Genomic DNA, 27564 nt, shown 5'->3' on the forward strand with positions numbered 1-27564 from the left:
ATGTAAGGTTATACACATGGGAAGAGGGAATCAATATCACCATTACACACTGAACGGGAAACCACTGGGTAAATCTGACAGGGAGAAGGACTTGGGGATCCTAGTTAATGATAAACTTACGTGGAGCAGCCAATGCCAGGCAGCAGCTGCCAAGGCAAACAGGATCATGGGGTGCATTAAAAGAGGTCTGGATACACATGATGAGAGCATTATACTGCCTCTGTACAAATCCCTAGTTAGACCGCACATGGAGTACTGTGTCCAGTTTTGGGCACCGGTGCTCAGGAAGGATATAATGGAACTAGAGAGAGTACAAAGGAGGGCAACAAAATTAATAAAGGGGATGGGAGAACTACAATACCCAGATAGATTAGCGAAATTAGGATTATTTAGTCTAGAAAAAAGACGACTGAGGGGCGATCTAATAACCATGTATAAGTATATAAGGGGACAATACAAATATCTCGCTGAGGATCTGTTTATACCAAGGAAGGTGACGGGCACAAGGGGGCATTCTTTGCGTCTGGAGGAGAGAAGGTTTTTCCACCAACATAGAAGAGGATTCTTTACTGTTAGGGCAGTGAGAATCTGGAATTGCTTGCCTGAGGAGGTGGTGATGGCGAACTCAGTCGAGGGGTTCAAGAGAGGCCTGGATGTCTTCCTGGAGCAGAACAATATTGTATCATACAATTATTAGGTTCTGTAGAAGGACGTAGATCTGGGTATTTATTATGATGGAATATAGGCTGAACTGGATGGACAAATGTCTTTTTTCGGCCTTACTAACTATGTTACTATGTTACATGATGAGAGCATTATACTGCAGGGGGGGCACATACTATGGAGCCACCCCATAGTGATCCCTCTGGCTGTAGGGGGGGGGGGGGGGAGGCACATACTATGGAGCGACCCCATAGTGATCCCTATGGCTGTAGGGGGGGGGCACATACTATGGAGCCACCCCATAGTGATCCCTATGGCTGTAGGGGGGCGGGGGGAGGCACATACTATGGAGCGACCCCATAGTGATCCCTATGGCTGTAGGGGGGGGGGGGGGCACATACTATGGAGCGACACCATAGTGATACCTCTGGCTGTAGGGGGGGGGCACATACTATGGAGCGACCCCATAGTGATACCTCTGGCTGTAGGGGGGGGGGGCACATACTATGGAGTGACCCCATAGTGATCCCTCTGGCTGTAGGGGGGGGGGCACATACTATGGAGCGACCCCATAGTGATACCTCTGGCTGTAGGGGGGGGGCACATACTATGGAGCGACCCCATAGTGATCCCTCTGGCTGTAGGGGGGGCACATACTATGGAGCGACCCCATAGTGATACCTCCGGCTGTAGGGGGGGGGGGGGCACATACTATGGAGTGACCCCATAGTGATCCCTCTGGCTGTAGGGGGGGGGGGCACATACTATGGAGCGACCCCATAGTGATACCTCTGGCTGTAGGGGGGGGGGCACATACTATGGAGCGACCCCATAGTGCTACCTCTGGCTGTGGGGGGGGGGGGCACATACTATGGAGCGACCCCATAGTGATCCCTATGGCTGTAGGGGGGGGCACATACTATGGAGCGACCCCATAGTGCTACCTCTGGCTGTAGGGGGGGGGGGCACATACTATGGAGCGACCCCATAGTGATACCTCTGGCTGTAGGGGGGGGGGGGGGGCACATACTATGGAGCGACCCCATAGTGATCCCTATGGCTGTAGGGGGGGGCACATACTATGGAGCGACCCCATAGTGCTACCTCTGGCTGTAGGGGGGGGGGCACATACTATGGAGCGACCCCATAGTGATCCCTATGGCTGTAGGGGGGGGGGGGGGCACATACTATGGAGCGACCCCATAGTGATACCTCTGGCTGTAGGGGGGGGCACATACTATGGAGTGACCCCATAGTGATCCCTCTGGCTGTAGGGGGGGGGGGCACATACTATGGAGCGACCCCATAGTGATCCCTATGGCTGTAGGGGGGGGGGGGGCACATACTATGGAGCGACCCCATAGTGATCCCTATGGCTGTAGGGGGGGGGGGGGGGCACATACTATGGAGCGACCCCATAGTGATACCTCTGGCTGTAGGGGGGGGGCACATACTATGGAGTGACCCCATAGTGATCCCTCTGGCTGTAGGGGGGGGGGGCACATACTATGGAGCGACCCCATAGTGATCCCTATGGCTGTAGGGGGGGGCACATACTATGGAGCGACCCCATAGTGATCCCTGTGGCTGTAGGGGGGGGCACATACTATGGAGCGACCCCATAGTGATCCCTCCGGCTGTAGGGGGGGGGGGGGCACATACTATGGAGCGACCCCATAGTGATCCCTGTGGCTGTAGGGGGGGGGGGGGGCACATACTATGGAGCGACCCCATAGTGATACCTCTGGCTGTAGGGGGGGGGCACATACTATGGAGCGACCCCATAGTGATACCTCTGGCTGTAGGGGGGGGGCACATACTATGGAGCGACCCCATAGTGATCCCTATGGCTGTAGGGGGGGGGGGCACATACTATGGAGCGACCCCATAGTGATCCCTATGGCTGTAGGGGGGGGGGGGGGGGCACATACTATGGAGCGACCCCATATTTATACCTATGGCTGTAGGGGGGGGCACATACTATGGAGCGACCCCATAGTGATCCCTATGGCTGTAGGGGGGGGGGGGGGCACATACTATGGAGGGACCCCATATTTATACCTCTGGCTGTAGGGGGGGGCACATACTATGGAGCGACCCCATATTTATACTTATGGCTGTAGGGGGGGGCACATACTATGGAGCGACCCCATAGTGATCCCTATGGCTGTAGGGGGGGGGGGGCACATACTATGGAGGGACCCCATATTTATACCTCTGGCTGTAGGGGGGGGCACATACTATGGAGCGACCCCATATTTATACCTATGGCTGTAGGGGGGGGCACATACTATGGAGCGACCCCATAGTGATCCCTATGGCTGTAGGGGGGGGCACATACTATGGAGCGACCCCATAGTGATCCCTATGGCTGTAGGGGGGGGCACATACTATGGAGCGACCCCATAGTGATCCCTGTGGCTGTAGGGGGGGGGGGGCACATACTATGGAGCGACCCCATAGTGATCCCTATGGCTGTGGGGGGGGGGGGGGGCACATACTATGGAGCGACCCCATAGTGATCCCTGTGGCTGTAGGGGGGGGGGGGCACATACTATGGAGCGACCCCATAGTGATCCCTATGGCTGTAGGGGGGGGGCACATACTATGGAGCGACCCCATAGTGATCCCTATGGCTGTAGGGGGGGGGGCACATACTATGGAGCGACCCCATAGTGATCCCTATGGCTGTAGGGGGGGGGGGCACATACTATGGAGGGACCCCATATTTATACCTCTGGCTGTAGGGGGGGGCACATACTATGGAGCGACCCCATATTTATACCTATGGCTGTAGGGGGGGGCACATACTATGGAGCGACCCCATAGTGATCCCTATGGCTGTAGGGGGGGGCACATACTATGGAGCGACCCCATAGTGATCCCTATGGCTGTAGGGGGGGGCACATACTATGGAGCGACCCCATAGTGATCCCTATGGCTGTAGGGGGGGGCACATACTATGGAGCGACCCCATAGTGATCCCTGTGGCTGTAGGGGGGGGGGGCACATACTATGGAGCGACCCCATAGTGATCCCTATGGCTGTGGGGGGGGGGGGGGCACATACTATGGAGCGACCCCATAGTGATCCCTGTGGCTGTGGGGGGGGGGGCACATACTATGGAGCGACCCCATAGTGATCCCTCTGGCTGTAGGGGGGGGGGGGGGCACATACTATGGAGCGACCCCATAGTGATCCCTATGGCTGTAGGGGGGGGGGGGCACATACTATGGAGCGACCCCATAGTGATCCCTCTGGCTGTAGGGGGGGGGGGGGCACATACTATGGAGCGACCCCATAGTGATACCTATGGCTGTGGGGGGGGGGGCACATACTATGGAGCGACCCCATAGTGATCCCTCTGGCTGTAGGGGGGGGCACATACTATGGAGCGACCCCATAGTGATCCCTATGGCTGTGGGGGGGGGCACATACTATGGAGCGACCCCATAGTGATCCCTCTGGCTGTAGGGGGGGGGGCACATACTATGGAGCGACCCCATAGTGATCCCTCTGGCTGTGGGGGGGGGGGGCACATACTATGTAGCGACCCCATAGTGATCCCTCTGGCTGTAGGGGGGGGCACATACTATGGAGCGACCCCATAGTGATCCCTATGGCTGTGGGGGGGGGGGCACATACTATGGAGCGACCCCATAGTGATCCCTCTGGCTGTAGGGGGGGGCACATACTATGGAGCGACCCCATAGTGATCCCTCTGGCTGTAGGGGGGGGCACATACTATGGAGCGACCCCATAGTGATCCCTATGGCTGTGGGGGGGGGGGCACATACTATGGAGCGACCCCATAGTGATCCCTCTGGCTGTAGGGGGGGGCACATACTATGGAGCGACCCCATAGTGATCCCTATGGCTGTGGGGGGGGCACATACTATGGAGCGACCCCATAGTGATCCCTATGGCTGTGGGGGGGGGGGGGGCACATACTATGGAGCGACCCCATAGTGATCCCTATGGCTGTGGGGGGGGGGGGCACATACTATGGAGCGACCCCATAGTGATCCCTCTGGCTGTAGGGGGGGGCACATACTATGGAGCGACCCCATAGTGATCCCTATGGCTGTAGGGGGGGGGGGGCACATACTTTTCCCTGTGTAGGGATTCCTGCAGCGGGTGTCAGGTCTGTACAGGGTCTTAGCCCCGGGCAGTGAATAGTTGTGTCCTCACTCAGTGGCAGCAGGCGGGGGTCCCACTGTGAGAGGAGGGCGCCCCCCACCCACCTGGGCCCCGGGACCCCTCTGCCTGACAGGCGGCAGTGACATCTCCATAGCAACGCGGCAGAGTCCGACAACAAACCGTCACCACAAACCTCCTGACAACCGAGCGCCGAGATCCAGGAATCCCTTCCCGTCGTCTCGCGTTTCCGTCACAGTGTAGCAGCGCAGGGCGATGTGTTACCATGGTAACCGACGTGATGAACTACGGGGTCGCCATTGCCGTAATCCGGACGTATTGCCATTTGATTCCGTTTCCAGGTTGACGACCAGGCCCTGGCATGCTGGGAGCTGTGGTCCCCCGGGGTTTGCGGCACTATCTCCCCTCCATACACACAGAATGGCTGTCACACCCAGACAATGAGGCCGGCACGTACCTGGCAGCAGGCCGGCAGCTCTGGTAGCGGCCGCGTCTCCTCTGGGACATGATGGCGCCGTGTGTGGCTGCAGATCACGCCGTGTCCTCCCGGTGCACACGGTGCGGCATGTCCCCGTTACCTCGCGTCTCCTCACCGACCTCTGTCTGCCTCCAGGCGCGTCCCCGACTGCAGCGCGCGTCACCGCTGCCTCTCCTGCCTCAGCGCATGCGCGTCGGGGCTGGCAACGGCGGGAGCGCGCGCGCGCGCATATCCCACACAACACATAAGAAAAGCGGCTTCCTTCCTTCCTTCCTTCCTCGTCTTCCTCCCGGCGCTCTATAGGAGGCGGACGTTTAGCAGGAGACATTCAATACCAGTTTTCTTTTCAACGTCGCACAGATAATTAAAACGGAAAGAAAACGGTGTTTGTTGCCCGTAGCAACCAATCAGGGTGCAGCTTTCAGTTTACCTCAGCTGTGTAAAAAATCAAAGCTGAGCTCTGATTGGTCGCTACGGTTTACTGAGGTCTGTGAGTGGCGGAACAAGGCGCTGCCGCATCCGCGGTTTCCTCACAAAGCCGCGTACCGAAAATAAGGGTATGTTCACACGTTCAGGATTTCCATCCTTTTTTTTTCCTGACTGTTTTTTAAAAAACTGCAGCTCTTGGCAGAAAACGCAGGTCCTTTTTTTGGTCCTTTTTTGGTCCGTTTTTGATGCGTTTTTTGATGCGTTTTTTGATGCGTTTTTTTGATGCAGTTTTCTAGCCAGAGTCTGTGTGTTTTCTAGGAATTTTTTTAGGGTTAAAATGGCTGAAAATACCCTAACCCTACCCCTACCCCTAACCCTACCCCTAACCCTACCCCTAACCCTACCCCTAACCCTACCCCTAACCCTACCCCTAACCCTAACCCTACCCCTAACCCTAACCCTAACCCTACCCCTAACCTAACCCTACCCCTAACCTAACCCTAACCCTACCCCTAACCTAACCCTAACCTAACCCTACCCCTAACCCTACCCCTAACCCTAACCTAACCCTACCCCTAACCCTACCCCTAACCTAACCCTACCCCTAACCCTAACCCTACCCCTAACCCTACCCCTAACCCTACCCCTAACCCTAACCTAACCCTACCCCTAACCCTACCCCTAACCTAACCCTACCCCTAACCCTAACCCTACCCCTACCCCTATTCTAACCTTAGTGAAAAAAAAAAAAAATTCTTTATTTTTTTTATTGTCCCTACCTATGGGGGTGACAAAGGGGGGGGGGTGTCATTTACTATTTTTTTATTTTGATCACTGAGATAGGTTATATCTCAGTGATCAAAATGCACTTTGGAACGAATCTGCCGGCCGGCAGATTCGGCGGGCGCACTGCGCATGCGCCCGCCATTTTGCAAGATGGCGGCGCCCAGGGAGAAGACGGCCGGACGGACACCGGGACGCCGGGTGAGTATAAGGGGGGGAGATTAGGGCACGGGGGGGGCATCGGAGCACTGGGGGGGGCATCGGAGCACTGGGGGGGGCATCGGAGCACGGGGGGGCGGGATCGGAACACGGGGGGGGCAGCCACACTCCGCCCACGCACTTCCGCCCGCTCCCCGCACTTCCTGCTGCAGCGGTTCTGCACATCAAATCGCAGTAAAACCCGCAGATATATTTTTGATCTGCGGGTTTTACTGCGGTTTGGACCTCACAATGGAGGTCTATGGGTGCAGAACCGCTGCGGCTCCGGAAAAAGAATTGACATGCTCCTTCTTTTTTCCGGGAGCTATTCAGCGCGTCTTTTTTTTAACAATTTCCGGACCATGTGCACAGTGTGTCCTGTTTTCCATAGGGTACAGTGTACTGTACCCTGCATGGAAAACCGCCGCGGTTCCGCGGTAAAAAACGCACTGTGTGAACATGGCCTAACACGGCCCGAATAATGCCGGTGATCAGTCATCAAATAAAACTGCCTGTGTGCACACGATGCAGATTTGGTGCAGAAAAATCTGCTGCAGTTCTGCACTAAATCTGCATCTCCTGGCAGAATCTGCAGGTGCGTTTTTGATGCGTTTTTTTAGCACAAATCTGCATCAAAAACGCACCTGCAGATTTCTATTATGGAGGGGTGCAGAAACGCTGCAGAACTGCACAAAAGAAGTGACAGGCACTTCTTTGAAATCTGCAGCGTTTCTGCGCAGATTTTTCTGCACCATGTGCACAGCTTTTTTTTTTTCACATTGATTTACATTGTACTGTGATCACAGTGCAGTTCTGCAGCGTTTCTGCTGCAGAAAAATCTGCTGCAGTTCTGCACTAAATCTGCATCGTGTGCACATACCCGTATAGTGTCGGAATAAACCCGCCATCCAGTGTCATGCCTAACGCTGCCATACATTGTGCAGTAATAAATACCGTTCTATGGTGCCTAAATAGTGCTGCCATACAGTGCCCACATAATGCCAATGTATAGTGCTGTAATACCGCCATGTGATGCCTAACGCTGCCATACATTGTGCAGTAATAAATACCGTTCTATGGTGCCTAAATAGTGCTGCCATACAGTGCCCACATAATGCCAATGTATAGTGCTGTAATAGCGCCATGTGATGCCTAATGCTTCTATACAGGGTGCAGTAATACCGTTCTATGGTGCCTAAATAGTGCTGCCATACAGTGCCCACATAATGCCAATGTATAGTGCTGTAATACCACCATGTGATGCCTAACGCTGCCATACATTGTGCAGTAATACCGTTCTATGGTGCCTAAATAGTGCTGCCATACAGTGCCCACATAATGCCAATGTATAGTGATGTAATACCGTCATGTGATGCCTAATGCTTCTATACAGGGTGCAGTAATACCGTTCTATGGTGCCTAAATAGTGCTGCCATACAGTGCCCACATAATGCCAATGTATAGTGATGTAATAGCGCCATGTGATGCCTAATGCTTCTATACAGGGTGCAGTAATACCGTTCTATGGTGCCTAAATAGTGCTGCCATACAGTGCCCACATAATGCCAATGTATAGTGCTGTAATACCGCCATGTGATGCCTAATGCTTCTATACAGGGTGCAGTAATACAGTTCTATGGTGCCTAAATAGTGCTGCCATACAGTGCCCACATAATGCCAATGTATAGTGCTGTAATACCGCCATGTGATGCCTAACGCTGCCATACATTGTGCAGTAATACCGTTCTATGGTGCCTAAATAGTGCTGCCATACAGTGCCCACATAATGCCAATGTATAGTGCTGTAATACCGCCATGTGATGCCTAATGCTTCTATACAGGGTGCAGTAATACCGTTCTATGGTGCCTAAATAGTGCTGCCATACAGTGCCCACATAATGCCAATGTATAGTGCTGTAATACCGCCATGTGATGCCTAACGCTGCCATACATTGTGCAGTAATACCGTTCTATGGTGCCTAAATAGTGCTGCCATACAGTGCCCACATAATGCCAATGTATAGTGCTGTAATACCGCCATGTGATGCCTAATGCTTCTATACAGGGTGCAGTAATACAGTTCTATGGTGCCTAAATAGTGCTGCCATACAGTGCCCACATAATGCCAATGTATAGTGCTGTAATACCGCCATGTGATGCCTAATGCTTCTATACAGGGTGCAGTAATACAGTTCTATGGTGCCTAAATAGTGCTGCCATACAGTGCCCACATAATGCCAATGTATAGTGCTGTAATACCGCCATGTGATGCCTAACGCTGCCATACATTGTGCAGTAATACCGTTCTATGGTGCCTAAATAGTGCTGCCATACAGTGCCCACATAATGCCAATGTATAGTGCTGTAATACCGCCATGTGATGCCTAATGCTTCTATACAGGGTGCAGTAATACCGTTCTATGGTGCCTAAATAGTGCTGCCATACAGTGCCCACATAATGCCAATGTATAGTGCTGTAATACCGCCATGTGATGCCTAACGCTGCCATACATTGTGCAGTAATACCGTTCTATGGTGCCTAAATAGTGCTGCCATACAGTGCCCACATAATGCCAATGTATAGTGCTGTAATACCGCCATGTGATGCCTAATGCTTCTATACAGGGTGCAGTAATACAGTTCTATGGTGCCTAAATAGTGCTGCCATACAGTGCCCACATAATGCCAATGTATAGTGCTGTAATACCGCCATGTGATGCCTAATGCTTCTATACAGGGTGCAGTAATACAGTTCTATGGTGCCTAAATAGTGCTGCCATACAGTGCCCACATAATGCCAATGTATAGTGCTGTAATACCGCCATGTGATGCCTAACGCTGCCATACATTGTGCAGTAATACCGTTCTATGGTGCCTAAATAGTGCTGCCATACAGTGCCCACATAATGCCAATGTATAGTGCTGTAATACCGCCATGTGATGCCTAATGCTTCTATACAGGGTGCAGTAATACCGTTCTATGGTGCCTAAATAGTGCTGCCATACAGTGCCCACATAATGCCAATGTATAGTGCTGTAATACCGCCATGTGATGCCTAACGCTGCCATACATTGTGCAGTAATACCGTTCTATGGTGCCTAAATAGTGCTGCCATACAGTGCCCACATAATGCCAATGTATAGTGCTGTAATACCGCCATGTGATGCCTAATGCTTCTATACAGGGTGCAGTAATACTGCTCTATGGTGCCTAAATAGTGCTGCCATACAGTGCCCACATAATGCCAATGTATAGTGCTGTAATACCGCCATGTGATGCCTAATGCTTCTATACAGGGTGCAGTGATACCGTTCAATGACAACTACACCGCTTAAAAAATAAAGGGAACACAATGTAGCTCCTAGTCACTCACACTTCTGTGAAATCTACCTGTCCGGTTAGGAAGCAGCACTGATTGTGAGTCAGCATCTTCTGCTGTTGTGCAAATGGAGCAGATATCAGGTAGAAATAATAGACAATTGGTGAGACAACCCCTATAAAGGGGTGGTTCTGCAGGGGGTGACCACAGACCATTTCTCTGTTCTCATCCTTTTTGGTTGTGGTCACTTTTGCATTTTGTCATTGCTATCACCCAGAGGCGTAGCTAGAGCTTTTGCCGCCCGGGGCTGTTCCCGAGTTTGGCGCCCCCCCCCGGCTCAATACACACAAAGGTTACCAAAAACGGTTTTCCTGTTTTGTAGAACTTAAACTGGGCCTAATGGTGTCACCCCCACATGCCACACCTGTGACTTAATACCACCACACCATGACCAGGCCACATAGTGACCGAATAATACTACATACAAGGGACAAATACCACAACACCATTTCCAGACCACATATTACCACCACATAGTGACTGAATACTACAATACTGATCAGTAATAAAAAAAAAACCACAATACTATCACCATAAGTGCCAGTATTCACAGGAGATCTGTACTTAGTATGCAGTGTCTGTGTAGAGATAATACAGTGATCACTGGTGACATTATACACAGGACCTCTATATAGTATACAGTGTATAGTGTCAGTGTATAGGTAACACTGACTCACCAGTGACGTCTCTAGGTGAAGTCCTTCATCTTTCATCCAGCACAGACCGCCATCATTCCTTCCAGCCAGGACTCGTTTCTGCAGGAAATAACACAGTTATCTCGAGCTCCGCTTGCAGAACACATTACTTAATTTTTCACAACTTCTACATTACACCACATGAAGAAAAAAAGGTGATATAGTGTCACTCTGCACAGTAACAGGACCGCCCCCCCATTTAAAACAGTATACTCAAAAAATAAAATAAATACATCACTGCAGTAATAATATCCCTTAATTACCCCCTATGGTAATAATATTCCCCACCCTGGCCCCGTTTCTCATTCCTGGCTCCAGCCATATGTTCTCGCATCCTGCCCTCATGAGTATCCATTCTACCCCATATGATCTCCCCATCCTGCCCCACCAGCCTCCATCGTATCCATCCTGCCCCATGATCCAATCCTGCCCCGTGTCTCCAATCATGCCCCGTATCTACATTCTGCCCATGCCTCAAGTCCTGCCCCCAGTGTGTCCAGCATATTACCCCCATGTTGTCCAGCAATCTGCCCCAGTGTGTCCAGCATATTACCCCCATGTTGTCCAGCAATCTGCCCCAGTGTGTCCAGCATATTACCCCCAGTGTGTCCAGCAATCTGCCCCAGTATGTCCAGCACTGCCCCCAGTGTGTCCAGCAATCTGCCCCAGTGTCCAGCCTTTCCCCAGTGTGTCCAGCAGTCTGCCCCAGTGTGTCCAGCATATTACCCCCAGTGTCCAGCATTGCCCCAGTGTGTCCAGCATATTACCCCCAGTGTGTCCAGCAATCTGCCCCAGTGTCCAGCATTGCCCCAGTGTGTCCAGAAGTCTGCCCCAGGGTCTCCAGCATTGCCTCAATGTGTCCAGAAATCTGCCCCAGGGTCTCCAGTATTGCCCCAGTGTGTCCAGCAATCTGCCCCATGGTCTCCTGTATTGCCCCAGTGTGTCCAACATTCTGCCCCATGGTCTCCAGTATTGCCCCGGTGTATCCAGCAATCTGCCCCATGGTCTCCTGTATTGCCCCAGTGTGTCCAGCATTCTGCCCCATGGTCTCCAGTATTGCCCCGGTGTGTCCAGCAATCTGCCCCATGGTCTCCAGTATTGCCCCAGTATGTCCAGAAGTCTGCCCAGGGTCTCCAGCATTGCCTCAATGTGTCCTGAAATCTGCCCCATGGTCTCCAGTATTGCCCCAGTGTGTCCAGCAATCTGCCCCATGGTCTCCTGTATTGCCCCAGTGTGTCCAACATTCTGCCCCATGGTCCAGCATTGCCCCAGTGTGTCCAGCATATTACCCCCAGTGTGTCCAGCAATCTGCCCCAGTGTCCAGCATTGCCCCAGTGTGTCCAGAAGTCTGCCCCAGGGTCTCCAGCATTGCCTCAATGTGTCCAGAAATCTGCCCCAGGGTCTCCAGTATTGCCCCAGTGTGTCCAGCAATCTGCCCCATGGTCTCCTGTATTGCCCCAGTGTGTCCAACATTCTGCCCCATGGTCTCCTGTATTGCCCCAGTGTGTCCAGCAATCTGCCCCATGGTCTCCTGTATTGCCCCAGTGTGTCCAGCATTCTGCCCCATGGTCTCCAGTATTTCCCCAGTGTGTCCAGCATTCTGCCCCATGGTCTCCAGTATTGCCCCAGTGTGTCCAGCAATCTGCCCCATGGTCTCCTGTATTGCCCCAGTGTGTCCAGCATTCTGCCACATGGTCTCCTGTATTGCCCCAGTGTGTCCAGCATTCTGCCCCATGGTCTCCAGTATTGCCCCAGTGTGTCCAGCAATCTGCCCCATGGTCTCCTGTATTGCCCCAGTGTGTCCAGCAATCTGCCCCATGGTCTCCTGTATTGCCCCAGTGTGTCCAGCATTCTGCCACATGGTCTCCTGTATTGCCCCAGTGTGTCCAGCAATCTGCCCCATGGTCTCCTGTATTGCCCCAGTGTGTCCAGCATTCTGCCCCATGGTCTCCAGTATTGCCCCAGTGTGTCCAGCATTCTGCCCCATGGTCTCCTGTATTGCCCCAGTGTGTCCAGCATTCTGCCCCATGGTCTCCAGTATTGCCCCAGTGTGTCCAGCATTCTGCCCCATGGTCTCCAGTATTGCCCCAGTGTGTCCAGCATTCTGCCCCATGGTCTCCAGTATTGCCCCAGTGTGTCCAGCAATCTGCCCCATGGTCTCCTGTATTGCCCCAGTGTGTCCAGCAATCTGCCCCATGGTCTCCAGTATTGCCCCAGTGTGTCCAGCAATCTGCCCCATGGTCTCATGTATTGCCCCAGTGTGTCCAGCAATCTGCCCCATGGTCTCCAGCATTGCCCCAGCCCCAGACAGTCAGACATAAAGAAAAAAAAAAAAAAAGTAAAATCCTCACCTCTCCCGTTCCTAGCGCAGGTCCGGTGCAGTCAGCGTCTCTCCGGCTCTGCGACGCTCAGGACAGAGAGGCAGAGCGGCGCGCACAGTAGTGACGTCATCGCGCCCTCTGCTCTGAGACGTCGCAGAGTCAGAGGACGCTGCAGCTGCCGGCGCCGCAGGAACCAGGAGAGGTGAGTATAGAGCGGGGGAGGGGGCCGGTGGTGGGGGGAGCTGGCCCTGGTCGTGGCGGCGGACGGCGCCGCCCGAAGATTTAAAGGGGCGTCTTTTTTTTTTGTTTGTTTCTTCTCCTGCAGCGCCGGCCGCCCCCCGCATTGTGCCGCCCGGGGCGGACCGCCCCCCCCGCACCCCCCTTCCTACGCCACTGCTATCACCCCTAGAGGTACAGTACCATGAGACGGACTCTGCAACCCACACAAGTGGCTCAGGTAGTGCAGCTCATCCAGGATGGCACATTAATGCGAGCTGTGGCAATAAGATTTGCTTTGTCTGTCAGCGTAGTGTCCAGAGGCTGGAGGCGCTACCAGGAGACAGGCCAGTACACCAGGAGACGTGGAGGGGGCCCGTAGGAGGGCAACAACCCAGCAGCAGGACCGCTACCTCTGCCTTTGTGCAAGGAGGAAGAGGAGCAGCACTGCCAGAGCCCTGCAAAATGACCTCCAGCAGGCCACAAATGTGCATGTGTCTGCACAAACGGTTAGAAACCGACTCCATGAGGATGGTCTGAGGGCCCGACGTCCACAGATGGGGTTGTGCTCACAGCCCAACACCGTGCAGGACGCTTGGCATTTGCCACAGAAACCAGGATTGGCAAATTCACCACTGACACCCTGTGCTCTTCACAGATGAAAGCAGGTTCACACTGAGCACATGTGACAGACGTGACAGAGTCTGGAGACGCCGTGGAGAGCGATCTGCTGCCTGCAACATCCTTCAGCATGACCGGTTTGGCAGTGGGTCAGTAATGGTGTGGGGTGGCATTTCTTTAGAGGGCTGCACAGCCCTCCATGTGCTCACCAGAGGTAGCCTGACTGCCATTAGGTTCGGAGATGAGATCCTCAGACCCCATGTGAGACCATATGCTGGTGCGGTTGGCCCTTGGGTTCCTCCTAATGCTGGACTATGCCAGACCTCATGTGGCTGGAGTGTGTCAGCAGTTCCTGCAAGATGAAGGCATTGAAGCTATGGACTGACCCGCTCTTTCCCCAGACCTGAATCCGATTGAACACATCTGGCACATCATGTCTCTCTCCATCCACCAACATCACGTTGTACCATAGACTGTCCAGGAGTTGGCGGATGCTTTAGTCCAGGTCTGGGAGGAGATCCCTCAGTAGACCATCCGCTGCCTCATCAGGAGCATGCCCAGGTGTTGTAGGGAGATCATACAGGCACGCGGAGGCCACACACACTACTGAGCATCATTTCCTTGTCTTGAGGCATTTCCACTGAAGTTGGATCAGCCTGTAACTTCATTTTCCACTTTGATTTTTAGTATCATTCCAACTCCAGACCTCCGTGGGATATTAGTTGTGATTTACGTTGATCATTTTTGGGTTTTATTGTTCTCGGCACATTCCACTGTGTAATGAATAAAGATTTACAACTGGAATATTCCATTCAGTGACGTCTAGGATGTGGGATTTTAGTGTTCCCTTTATTTTTTCAGCAGTGTATATAGTGCCGCCATGTGATGCCCAGTAATCCTGTTCTATGACAACTATATAGCGCTGTTATACAGTGCCCACATAATACCGCCATATAGTGGCCAATCCTCCCACAGACGATCATAATGAATATGCCAGGAGCGCGATCCACGCCGCTTGCACACAGGTATCTGTAGACGGGCGTGGAGGGCGGCAGGATCACCCATTTAAAGGGGCAGTCCCAAAATCACAATGTACTGCCTATCCACAGGGGTCGGTGGCGAAGGCTCAGGGCAGGCGCCAGCCGTGGCGTACAACCGGTCGCCATGGCAACTGGAGCATTGCAGTGTAAAGCACAGGGGAAGGGACGAGCGGAGGATCACGTCCCCCCGGGGTGAGGAGCCGAGCAAAGGTCATTATAAAACATCCTACATAGTCTATGGTAAAAATCCACATCCGTAATTGTCCGATCTAGAAAAATCCAGAAATGACCCAATGGGAAAACGTCGTAAAGAGGAAAAAAGTGCAAACGCCAGGAACGACGAGAACGTCGGCTCAGGACGCAAAGACGAGAGCTACAGCAACCGGTCCCCGGAAAATGGTGACACGGGAGAGATTTGGGTTTTTTAGGAATTTCCCCCCCAAAATTTTTTTAACACTTTAGAAAAATTTAAAAAAGTTCCAATCAGAAAAACTCCGACCTCTTCTGTCCACAAATTAGGGCCAAAAAGGAGCGGCCTCCCCCTCCCACAAGACATGGTACATCCCACTCCCCCTATCGCTGACGAGACTTGGTACATCCCGCAGGGCTGTCACACTCGGATATGGGGCAGTGTCACACTCACCTCGGCCACACTGCGGACAGCAAGGAGTTAACCGTGAGGCGCGCACAAGTCACGCTGCGCGCTCCCGACCTCACACCCATAACGGACTCATCGGCAATGCCAACACCAGCACCCGGGCGACGGCCCCTACCACTTCTCCCAGATGGAGAGGGGGAGACGTTTCAGTAAAACTGGTGAAATCATCTACGGCTTTATTATCATGTCAGTGAGTGTTCAGGGAGAAGCTGCAGGGTAGCGCCAGAGCTCTAATCTGCGGTTCATGTCGGTGATCACACGGGCTGGTCGTTAGTAATTGGGATCCCCCCCTCCCCTCGGCAGCTTGGTACGGTCTACCATAAACAAACCGGCACTAGTGCGTGACTGCGGCTCAGTGCCGTGCTGCTGCAGTGCTGGCGGCGGCCGCAAGATGGCGCTGCCGGGTCATTATTTTCTATGTATTTATTATTAGTATTAATACTATTATAATTTTGTTTATATAATTTTATTATTAATAATTTATCATTTATAATTTGCATTATTTATATTATGTTATTGCTATCATTCATTACCATTATTTATGTAATTATTTTATCATGTATTGTATTTTGCATTCATCATTATTTACATTATTGCCGCTATTGATTTATCATTTATTTTTGTAATTATTTAAATTATTATTAGTATTCAGCATTTATTTCTTTATATTATTATGATTATAGCATTTATTATTTTATTGTGATTTTATATTGTAATATTTTCATCATTTATATTATTATTATTTCATAATTTATAATAATTTATAATATTGTTGATTTATCAATTATTTTTTATTATTTATATATCATTATTTTTTAGTATTCATTATTATTCTTTTTGAATTTCCACCGCGGATCAGCAGCAAAAATCCTCCTGGAGAAAGTGTGCGCAGCACAGAGGAGCGGAACATCAGCAGTTCTGTGCTGCCCGGCAGCGCCCCCTCCTGGGAGAGTCTGAGAATGCTGGCGCCCTGCTGATCAGTCACTGCTGGCCAGGGCGACCTCTAGTGGGCAGCTTTATGCCTGCCGGTCCCTATCCGTTCTATCCATGGCTGCTGGACACGTAGAACCTATGGGATATACTGTGTGGTGTCAGCAGTGGGGACTCGGGGGCCACGACACGTGACATCGCTGTGGACCTCTGCACTAACACAGCAGACATCCAGACCTTACAGAATACAGAACTCAATGCTTCACTTTCCCAACAGCAATAATCCATTTGATCCCAGGATCTGCCAGGATCTGCAGGACACCTTTTTCATGCAGAAAAAGGTTTTAAAAAAATTCACTTTCCCCAGCTGTAGCCTGTATGTAATGTGCTGTACAGGGTGTATAACGTACAGTGTGTGCAGTATGGAGCGTGTGTAACGTACAGTGTGTGCAGCATGGAGCGTGTGTAACGTACAGTGTGTGCAGTGTGTGCAGTATGGAGCGTGTGTAACGTACAGTGTGTGCAGTATGGAGGGTGTGTAACGTACAGTGTGTGCAGCATGGAGCGTGTGTAACGTACAGTGTGTGCAGTGTGTGCAGTATGGAGCATGTGTAACGTACAGTGTGTGCAGTATGGAGCGTGTGTTACGTACAGTGTGTGCAGTATGGAGCGAGTGTAACGTACAGTGTGTGCAGTATGGAGCGTGTGTAACGTACAGTGTGTGCGGCATGGAGCGTGTGTAACGTACAGTGTGTGCAGTATGGAGCGTGTGTAACGTACAGTGTGTGCGGCATGGAGCGTGTGTAACGTACAGTGTGTGCAGCATGGAGCGTGTGTAACGTACAGTGTGTGCAGCATGGAGCGTGTGTAACGTACAGTGTGTGCAGTATGCAGTGTGTGTAACGTACAGTGTGTGCAGTATGCAGTGTGTGTAACGTACAGTGTGTGCAGTATGCAGTGTGTGTAACGTACAGTGTGTGCAGTATGCAGTGTGTGTAACGTACAGTGTGTGCAGTATGCAGTGTGTGTAACGTACAGTGTGTGCAGCATGGAGCGTGTGTAACGTACAGTGTGTGCGGCATGGAGCGTGTGTAACGTACAGTGTGTGCAGCATGGAGCGTGTGTAACGTACAGTGTGTGCAGCATGGAGCGTGTGTAATGTACAGTGTGCGGCATGGAGCGTGTGTAACGTACAGTGTGTGCAGCATGGAGCGTGTGTAACGTACAGTCTGTGCAGTATGGAGCGTGTGTAACGTACAGTGTGTGCAGTATGCAGTGTGTGTAACGTACAGTGTGTGCAGCATAGAGCGTGTGTAACGTACAGTGTGTGCAGTATGGAGTGTGTGTAACGTACAGTGTGTGCGGCATGGAGCGTGTGTAACGTACAGTGTGTGCAGCATGGAGCGTGTGTAACGTACAGTGTGTGCAGTATGGAGTGTGTGTAACATACAGTGAGTGCGGCATGGAGTGTGTGTAACGTACAGTGTGTGCGGCATAGAGTGTGTGTAACGTACAGTGAGTGCGGCATGGAGTGTGTGTAACGTACAGTGTGTGCAGCATGGAGCGTGTGTAACGTACAGTGTGTGCAGTATGGAGTGTGTGTAACGTACAGTGTGTGCAGCATGGAGCGTGTGTAACGTACAGTGCGTGCAGAATGGAGTGTGTGTAACGTACAGTGTGCAGTATGCAGTGTGTGTAACGTACAGTGAGTGCAGAATGGAGTGTGTGTAACGTACAGTGTGTGCGGCATAGAGTGTGTGTAACGTACAGTGTGCAGTATGCAGTGTGTGTAACATACAGTGAGTGTGTGTAACGTAGTGTGTGCAACATACAGTGTGTGCAGAATGGAGTGTGTGTAACGTAGTGTGTGCAACATACAGTGTGTGCAGCATGGAGTGTGTGTAACATACAGTGTGTGCAGTATGGAGTGTGTGTAACATACAGTGTGTGCAGTATGCAGTGTGTGTGTAACGTACAGTGTGTGTGCAGCATGGAGCGTGTGTAATGTACAGTGAGTGCAGAATGGAGTGTGTGTAACGTACAGTGTGTGCGGCATAGCGTGTGTGTAACGTACAGTGTGTGCAGTATGCAGTGTTTGTAATATACAGTGAGTGCGGCATGGAGTGTGTAGCATACAGTGAGTGCAGCATGAAGCGTGTGTAACGTACAGTGTGTGCAGTATGGAGTGTGTGTAACATACAGTGTGTGCAGTATGCAGTGTGTGTAACGTACAGTGTGTGCGGCATAGAGTGTGTAACATACAGTGAGTGCAGCATGGAGTGTGTGAAACGTACAGTGTGTGCCGCATGGAGCGTGTGTAACGTACAGTGTGTGCGGCATAGAGTGTGTGTAACATACAGTGAGTGCGGCATGGAGTGTGTGTAACGTACAGTGTGTGCAGCATGGAGCGTGTATAACGTACAGTGTGCGCAGTATGGAGTGTGTGTAACGTACAGTGTGTGCAGTATGCAGTGTGTGTAACTTACAGTGTGTGCAGCATGGAGCGTGTGTAACGTACAGTGTGTGCAGTATGCAGTGTGTGTAACATACAGTGTGTGCAGTATGCAGTGTGTGTAACGTACAGTGTGTGCAGTATGCAGTGTGTGTAACGTACAGTGTGTGCAGTATGCAGTGTGTGTAACATACAGTGTGCAGTATGGAGTGTGTGTAACATACAGTGTGTGCAGTATGCAGTGTGTGTAGCGTACAGTGTGTGCAGTATGCAGTGTGTGTAACGTACAGTGTGTGCAGTATGCAGTGTGTGTAACGTACAGTGTGTGCAGTATGCAGTGTGTGTAACGTACAGTGTGTGCAGTATGCAGTGTGTGTAACGTACAGTGTGTGCAGTATGCAGTGTTTGTAACATACAGTGAGTGCGGCATGGAGTGTGTAGCATACAGTGAGTGCAGCATGAAGCGTGTGTAACGTACAGTGTGTGCAGTATGGAGTGTGTGTAACATACAGTGTGTGCAGTATGCAGTGTGTGTAACATACAGTGTGTGCAGTATGCAGTGTGTGTAACATACAGTGTGTGCAGTATGCAGTGTGTGTAACATACAGTGTGTGCAGTATGCAGTGTGTGTAACATACAGTGTGTGCAGTATGCAGTGTGTGTAACATACAGTGTGTGCAGTATGCAGTGTGTGTAACATACAGTGTGTGCAGTATGCAGTGTGTGTAACGTACAGTGTGTGCAGTATGCAGTGTGTGTAACGTACAGTGTGTGCAGTATGCAGTGTTTGTAACATACAGTGAGTGCGGCATGGAGTGTGTAGCATACAGTGAGTGCAGCATGAAGCGTGTGTAACGTACAGTGTGTGCAGTATGGAGTGTGTGTAACATACAGTGTGTGCAGTATGCAGTGTGTGTAACATACAGTGTGTGCAGTATGCAGTGTGTGTAACATACAGTGTGTGCAGTATGCAGTGTGTGTAACATACAGTGTGTGCAGTATGCAGTGTGTGTAACATACAGTGTGTGCAGTATGCAGTGTGTGTAACATACAGTGTGTGCAGTATGCAGTGTGTGTAACATACAGTGTGTGCAGTATGCAGTGTGCGTCCGGCCCTGAGCAGATATTAGGCTACGTTCACATTAGCGTTTTGCGTGTTTGCGTCGGGCGCCGCAGTTGCATTTTTTTTGCGTCCAAATTTTGGCAAAAAAGGACGCATGCGTCGCAAAACGCAGCGTTTTAGCGTGCGTTTTGTTGTGTTTTTATTTGCGTTGTGCGTTGCGTCGCCGACGCAGCGGCGCACAACGCAAATGTGAACGTAGCCTAACGCTGCCTCTGCTTGCACACGTGAGATCGCACACTCGCGCTCAGTCACGCCGCTGATCTGAACTGTTAATCTTCAGCAGTGCACGGACCCCCAGCAAGCAGGAATTCGGGGGCCACAGGTGCGCTCCGAAAGGGAGAAGGTGAAGACAAACCTCTATATGCCACGAATGTGTGTTACCCCTCGTGGCCTCCAGGTGGCAGCAGAGGAAGCGGTTTCCTGCTTTTATCTCAATATTTGCAGATTTTTGCTTTTTTCTCATTGAGGCGACTTCTCCAGTAAATGGCTCTAACATTCTGGGCAGGCAGATCCCCGCAGATCCCCACACGTTGCCCTTATGCTCCAGAGGAGGAGTCTTTAAAGGGGTTGTCCACCTTTGAGGACATTTTTTTTCTTTAAATACATGTATTTGCAGGCAACATATTTTTACGGTTGGCTGTCGTCAGAAGGTTTGCACCAGTTACCTTATTGCTGGTTGCAGAATGATATAACTGAGGATCCATCAGTGAGCTCATTCTGACATTTTACCGGAGACTTTGTAGCTCTTATCTTTCCTTTTCTGAGTTCCTCTCAGCGGATTTATGAGCACGGACCACATCAAAGTTGAATGTTCAGGAAAAAAAATGTTGGTGAAAAGCAAATGGCGCCATATTTTTAAATGACAAATCAAAAGTCCAAAAGACATGTCTAGAGAGGAGACGTATCCCCCCTCACATTCAACATCTGTAATAATTTTAACAAGGTAAGTTATAGATAGAGAGCTGACACCTCCAGCCCCTTTGAAGCAGAGACCCCCTGCAGTGGCCAGGTAATCAACACAGGAAGATCTACTCTGGGAACCTGATACCAAAATGGACATTCGTTTATGCCGAGGAGGAGAACTGCCTCCCCAGGCGGAAGCTTCCTCTCATCAAAGAATCTGTTGCAGACCCGCCGATGCCAGTGTCCAGATAGGAATATTGGGGCTTGCATTGATCCGATAATTATGGGAGATACATTTTCAGCTTTGTAGCGAAAGGACGAACAGAAAGCATTCACTCACATCACTGTAAGTTTATTCTGACCCCTCCATCTTAATAACGGTCCAATAGATGATGCTATCCATCACAATAAAAAATATTACAACAATATCTACCACCTGGGACCTCCAGGGGTGAAGATATCCTGTAAGTTGGAGATCTTCTTCTGACAAACCAGGCATATCTCACAATCTGCCCCCCACGTGAGTTCAAGGGGAGGTAGGTGGGCGTAACCTTGAGCTAATTTAAAGCAGTATTTGGGTTTGGGTCTTGGGATTTGGGTTTGGGTCTTGGGTCACTCTGGGAAGACGTAGTTCGCTGCTTGTTCTGTCCATTTTCCTCATCGGAGTGTTTCCCTCCGCTAAGCTCTGAGCTCTTCCCGTGAGCAGGGTTAGTCATTTTCTTTCGTTATTCCTCATTTTATCTACTTGTATATATCGTATTGTTTTGTTCCCATTTTGTATCAGGACCAACAGCGTTTATGTCTGGAAGAAACAGCATTAAAGAAGGAAATAAAGCGTGTGAACCCAGGGCGGAGAACGACACTGACGACTCCAGGGCTTATACGAGGGGATGAGAAGGAATGGAGGTCACCGTCCGTGGTAGACGGCTCCGGCTTATGAACATCTATGGCCCCCAGACAGCCCTGCGGATCCTATTATTTAATTAGGTTAAGCCGGATCTCTTCACCTCTCGTCAGGTGGTATCTCGGGGAACGTCAATGTCACAGTGACATCAGGTGACAGCTCCTCGGGCAGGACGGTGACCACAGGCGCTAAGCTGGTAAATAACATCATTCTGACTGCAGGCAGGATTAGACGACGCTTTCACGTGGAGAGGTCGGAAGACAAAAGTCACGTATTCTTCTCACGACAGAGGCAGCGGAGCTCTGGGTGAGAAAGTCGGACCGCCCCGCTTCGTATTTCTGTGTGGGGGCCACCATCTGTCCTGACAGCAGCGGAGATCTATTTCCAGCCTCCTGGTCAGAGATGTGACCACTCATTCTTCAGAGTCAGAGAAATGGCCGACTGGTGCGAGGACGTTAAGGATGATACCAGATCCTCCTTGTCGGTTAGGAAAGGGAGCAGTAAGTATGCTCAGGGACCGCTACAGCCAAAGGGCTGGAAATCCAGTGCCACCAGCACCAGTCTGTAAGTCCCTATGAAGAATGAAAAAGCACAAAAATACGTAACATTTAGTCAAAACAAAAAAAAAAGACCTAAAATGAAATATATACTGGGTAACACATTGTTACACACCAGTTCCGACCCCCGAGCCATCTTCTTATCAACGTAGCTGGCTCCCTCTGATCCCGGGCTCGTCGCGTTACCTCTGATCACCTGCATAGGCTTTTTTAGGCTGACTCAGGTAGTGGTATGCTGCCGGAGTATTCAGGTAGTCCTCATCACTGCCATGCTACTAGACTTCATATTTAATTTTCTCTTATTCTGTGCCTCCTGACAGACTCAGCACAGCCATTCTGCTGAGCTCTGCTGCATCTTCTGACAAGTGAGACTCCAAACAAACCCAGCTCTGTTCCACATATCTTAAAGTGAGTCTCCTGTGAAACTCTACTCTGCTGTTCCACTTTGCTTTGCTTGTCCGCACACTCAGCTCTGCTGGTTGTTAGCCACATTCTCACTTCTGCTGTTCCAAGGTGCATATGGATCGCCCCCACGTAAGGGCAATGGGGTACTCGGTACCGGGTTCTTCAGTTCCCTCCGCTGGGATGTCACGGTGGCCCGACCCAGACCGTGGCCCTATGAGGGGCGCCCAATAAAAGGGGTAGAGTTTGTAGATGATGGTAGTGTTTGTGATGCCACCTGTGACCGACGCTGCTTAGGGGTCCGCTGGGGTGGTGTTATGGCAGCTAGATGGTAGACCTTCCCACAGGTGAAGTATATCCCCAGGGCTTCCCAGAAGTGTAGATGATGATGGCGCATGGTGCAAGGCGTGGTGAATAACGAGGACACAATGGGTGCAGTCTCTTTACCTTTACTGAAGGCTTCAGCATCCACAGTCCAGGGTGACGGATGATAAGGTAGGCAGAGTCCGGCTGGTCTGATGGCAATTCCAGAGTCCCCTTATCTAGGTGGAAATCAGTAGCCTTCCCCTTGCGCACAGTAACGTAGTAGGTCCCTACTTGCATTAACTCCAATAAGGTCCTCACTCTTGTTACTTCTCTCGCTCTGTCCCCCAGATGGATAGAACAAACCCGTATGACGGTGGTGGCTTGAGGCTATTTTATAGGGACCCTAGCGTCACCCCTCCTCTGCGTTGCCACCTTGTCTGCTTAGGTTCTTAGGTCGGACAGCCAACTTGGAATCGACTGTCCTGCCGGTCTCTGAAGTAAAGCGTAGAGTCTATTACTCCCTCGGTGTTCCGGCCACCGAATCTGCGCTCAGTGAGAGGCAGCCTGCTTCTAGCTGGTCTCCCACTGGTGTTATACTCCTGTTGCTACAACTTCTGTGCTCACTCACTACGGCACACTTCCTCTCTTGTCCTTTCTTAGGAGGCTGCCGCATGGGTTGCAGGCGCAGCTCCGTGTCCTTCTTTCCCTTTCCTGGGAAGAGCCCAGTCTGCTCCTCTCCTCTCCTCCTCCTGGCTCCTTCTCCCTCCAGCCAGCTTCTCCCAACAACGACTGCCTGACTTCCTAACCAACCCCCAGTTTTACCCAAGTGTGAGGAGTGGCCTAATAGATAGAACCTTTTGCTCCCCCTGGTGGCCGGCGTGTGAAGTGTGTGTGTGGCTGTGATACCTGGCAGGGTGAACTCCTTTGGTGCCATTAGACGTAACATCGCTCCCCCTGGTGGGAGAACGACATTACTGCAACGACCAGGACTCTGGGGCGCTGCACATACACTTATCCTCAGCTCTGCAATTACTAGGTGCATACACTCATCCTCAGCTCTGCTATTACTAGGTGCATACACTCATCCTCAGCTTTGCTATTACTAGGTGCATACACTCATCCTCGGCTCTGCTATTACTAGGTGCATACAATTATCCTCAGCTCTGCTATTACTAGGTGCATACACTCATCTTCGGCTCTGCTATTACTAGGTGCATACACTCATCCTCAGCTCTGCTATTACTAGGTGCATACACTCATCCTCAGCTCTGCTATTACTAGGTGCATTGTTATGACCTGGTGGTCAGGACAATAATGGACATGGTGGTTAAGAGCACACGGAATGACCTGATAGATACTGATAATAAAGGACGAGCTCTGGGACGTGGGAACTCTGCTGACCACAATCCCTAATCCTATCAAACACACTAGAAATAGCCGTGGATTGCGCCTAACGCTCCCTATGCAACTCGGCACAGCCTAAGGAACTAGCTAGCCCTGAAGATAGAAAAATAAAGCCTACCTTGCCTCAGAGAAATTCCCCAAAGGAAAAGGCAGCCCCCCACATATAATGACTGTGAGTAAAGATGAAAATACAAACACAGAGATGAAATAGATTTAGAATAGTGAGGCCCGACTTACTGAACAGACCGAGGATAGGAAAGGTTACTTTGCGGTCAGCACAAAAACCTACAAAAAGACCACGCAGAGGGCGCAAAAAGACCCTCCGCACCGACTCACGGTGCGGAGGCGCTCCCTCTGCGTCCCAGAGCTTCCAACAAGCAAGACAACAATAAAAATAGCAAGCTGGACAGAAAAATAGCAAACCAGAGAAAAACAAGCTGGAACTTAGCTTCTGCTGGGAAGACAGGTCACAAGAACGATCCAGGAGAGAACTAGACCAATACTGGAACATTGACAGGTGGCATGGAGAAAAGATCTAAGTGGAGTTAAATAGAGCAGCCAGGTAACGAATTAATCCTCGTCACCTGTGGAAGGAAACTCAGAAACACCCACCAGAGGAAGTCCATGGACAGAACCAGCCGAAGTACCATTCATGACCACACGAGGGAGCCCGACAACAGAATTCACAACAGTACCCCCCCCCCTTGAGGAGGGGTCACCGAACCCTCACCAGAGCCCCCAGGCCGACCAGGATGAGCCAAATGAAAGGCACGAACCAGATCGGCAGCATGAACATCAGAGGCAAAAACCCAGGAATTATCTTCCTGACCATAACCCTTCCACTTGACCAGGTACTGGAGTTTCCGTCTCGAAACACGAGAATCCAAAATCTTCTCCACCACATACTCCAACTCCCCCTCAACCAACACCGGGGCAGGAGGATCAACGGATGGAACCACAGGCGCCACGTATCTCCGCAATAACGACCTATGGAACACATTATGGATGGCAAAAGAAGCAGGAAGGGCCAAACGAAATGACACAGGATTGATAACCTCAGAAATCTTATACGGACCAATGAAACGAGGCTTAAACTTAGGAGAGGAAACCTTCATAGGAACATAACGAGACGACAACCAAACCAAATCCCCAACACGAAGTCGGGGACCCACACAGCTCCGGCGGTTAGCGAAACGTTGAGCCTTCTCCTGGGACAATGTCAAATTGTCCACTACATAAGTCCAAATCTGCTGCAACCTATCCACCACAGTATCTACACCAGGACAGTCCGAAGACTCAACCTGCCCTGAAGAGAAACGAGGATGGAAACCAGAATTGCAGAAAAACGGCGAAACCAAAGTAGCCGAGCTGGCCCGATTATTAAGGGCGAACTCAGCCAAAGGCAAAAAGGACACCCAATCATCCTGAGCAGCAGAAACAAAACATCTCAGATATGTTTCCAAGTTCTGATTGGTTCGTTCAGTTTGACCATTTGTCTGAGGATGGAAAGCCGAGGAAAAAGACAAATCAATGCCCATCCTAGCACAAAAGGCTCGCCAAAACCTCGAAACAAACTGGGAACCTCTGTCAGAAACGATGTTCTCCGGAATGCCATGTAAACAAACCACATGTTGGAAAAACAATGGCACCAAATCAGAGGAGGAAGGCAATTTAGACAAGGGCACCAAATGGACCATCTTAGAGAAGCGATCACAAACCACCCAAATGACCGACATCTTTTGAGAGACGGGGAGATCCGAAATAAAATCCATAGAGATATGTGTCCAGGGCCTCTTCGGGACCGGCAAGGGCAAAAGCAACCCACTGGCACGAGAACAGCAGGGCTTAGCCCGAGCACAAATCCCACAGGACTGCACAAACGAACGCACATCCCGCGACAGAGACGGCCACCAAAAGGATCTAGCCACCAAATCTCTGGTACCAAAGATTCCAGGATGACCAGCCAACACCGAACAATGAACCTCAGAGATAACTCTACTCGTCCATTTATCAGGGACAAACAGTTTCTCCGCTGGGCAACGGTCAGGTCTATTAGCCTGAAATTTTTGCAGCACCCGCCGCAAATCAGGGGAGATGGCAGACAAAATTACCCCCTCTTTGAGAATACCCGCTGGCTCAGGCAAACCCGGAGAGTTGGGCATTAAACTCCTAGAAAGGGCATCCGCCTTCACATTCTTAGAGCCCGGAAGGTACGAAACCACAAAGTCAAAACGGGAGAAAAACAGCGACCAACGAGCCTGTCTAGGATTCAACCGTTTGGCAGACTCGAGATAAGTGAAGTTCTTGTGATCAGTCAAGACCACCACGCGATGCTTAGCTCCTTCAAGCCAATGACGACACTCCTCGAATGCCCACTTCATGGCCAGCAACTCTCGATTGCCAACATCATAATTACGCTCAGCAGGCGAAAACTTCCTGGAAAAGAAGACACATGGTTTCATCACCGAGCCATCAGAACTTCTTTGCGACAAAACAGCCCCTGCTCCAATCTCAGAAGCATCAACCTCGACCTGGAACGGGAGCGAAACATCTGGCTGGCACAACACAGGGGCAGAAGAAAAACGACGCTTCAACTCCTGAAAAGCTTCCACAGCAGCAGAAGACCAATTGACCACATCAGCACCCTTCTTGGTTAAATCAGTCAACGGTTTAGCAATACTAGAAAAATTACTGATGAAGCGACGATAAAAATTAGCAAAGCCCAGGAACTTTTGCAGACTCTTCAGAGATGTTGGCTGAGTCCACTCATAAATGGCCTGAACTTTAACAGGGTCCATCTCGATAGTAGAAGGGGAAAAAATGAAACCCAAAAATGAAACCTTCTGAACACCAAAGAGACACTTTGACCCCTTCACAAACAAAGAATTAGCACGCAGGACCTGGAACACCATTCTAACCTGCTTCACGTGAGACTCCCAATCA

General features: G+C 50.9%; 1 protein-coding gene across 1 annotated transcript in view; it reads right to left on the minus strand.

The window, feature by feature from the left end:
* DNAAF9 (dynein axonemal assembly factor 9) overlaps nucleotides 1-5436 on the minus strand; it is a 128883-nt gene extending 123447 nt beyond the window's left edge. The window contains exon 1 of the mRNA XM_069745132.1: nucleotides 5279-5436. Within this exon, the coding sequence (XP_069601233.1) occupies nucleotides 5279-5328 (50 nt within the window). The 5' untranslated portion in view covers nucleotides 5329-5436. The remainder of the gene's footprint in view (nucleotides 1-5278) is intronic.
* Between the last annotated feature and the right edge of the window lie 22128 nt (nucleotides 5437-27564).

This window comes from Ranitomeya imitator, chromosome 1, assembly GCF_032444005.1.
Source record: "Ranitomeya imitator isolate aRanImi1 chromosome 1, aRanImi1.pri, whole genome shotgun sequence".
Classification (NCBI taxonomy): domain Eukaryota; kingdom Metazoa; phylum Chordata; class Amphibia; order Anura; family Dendrobatidae; genus Ranitomeya; species Ranitomeya imitator.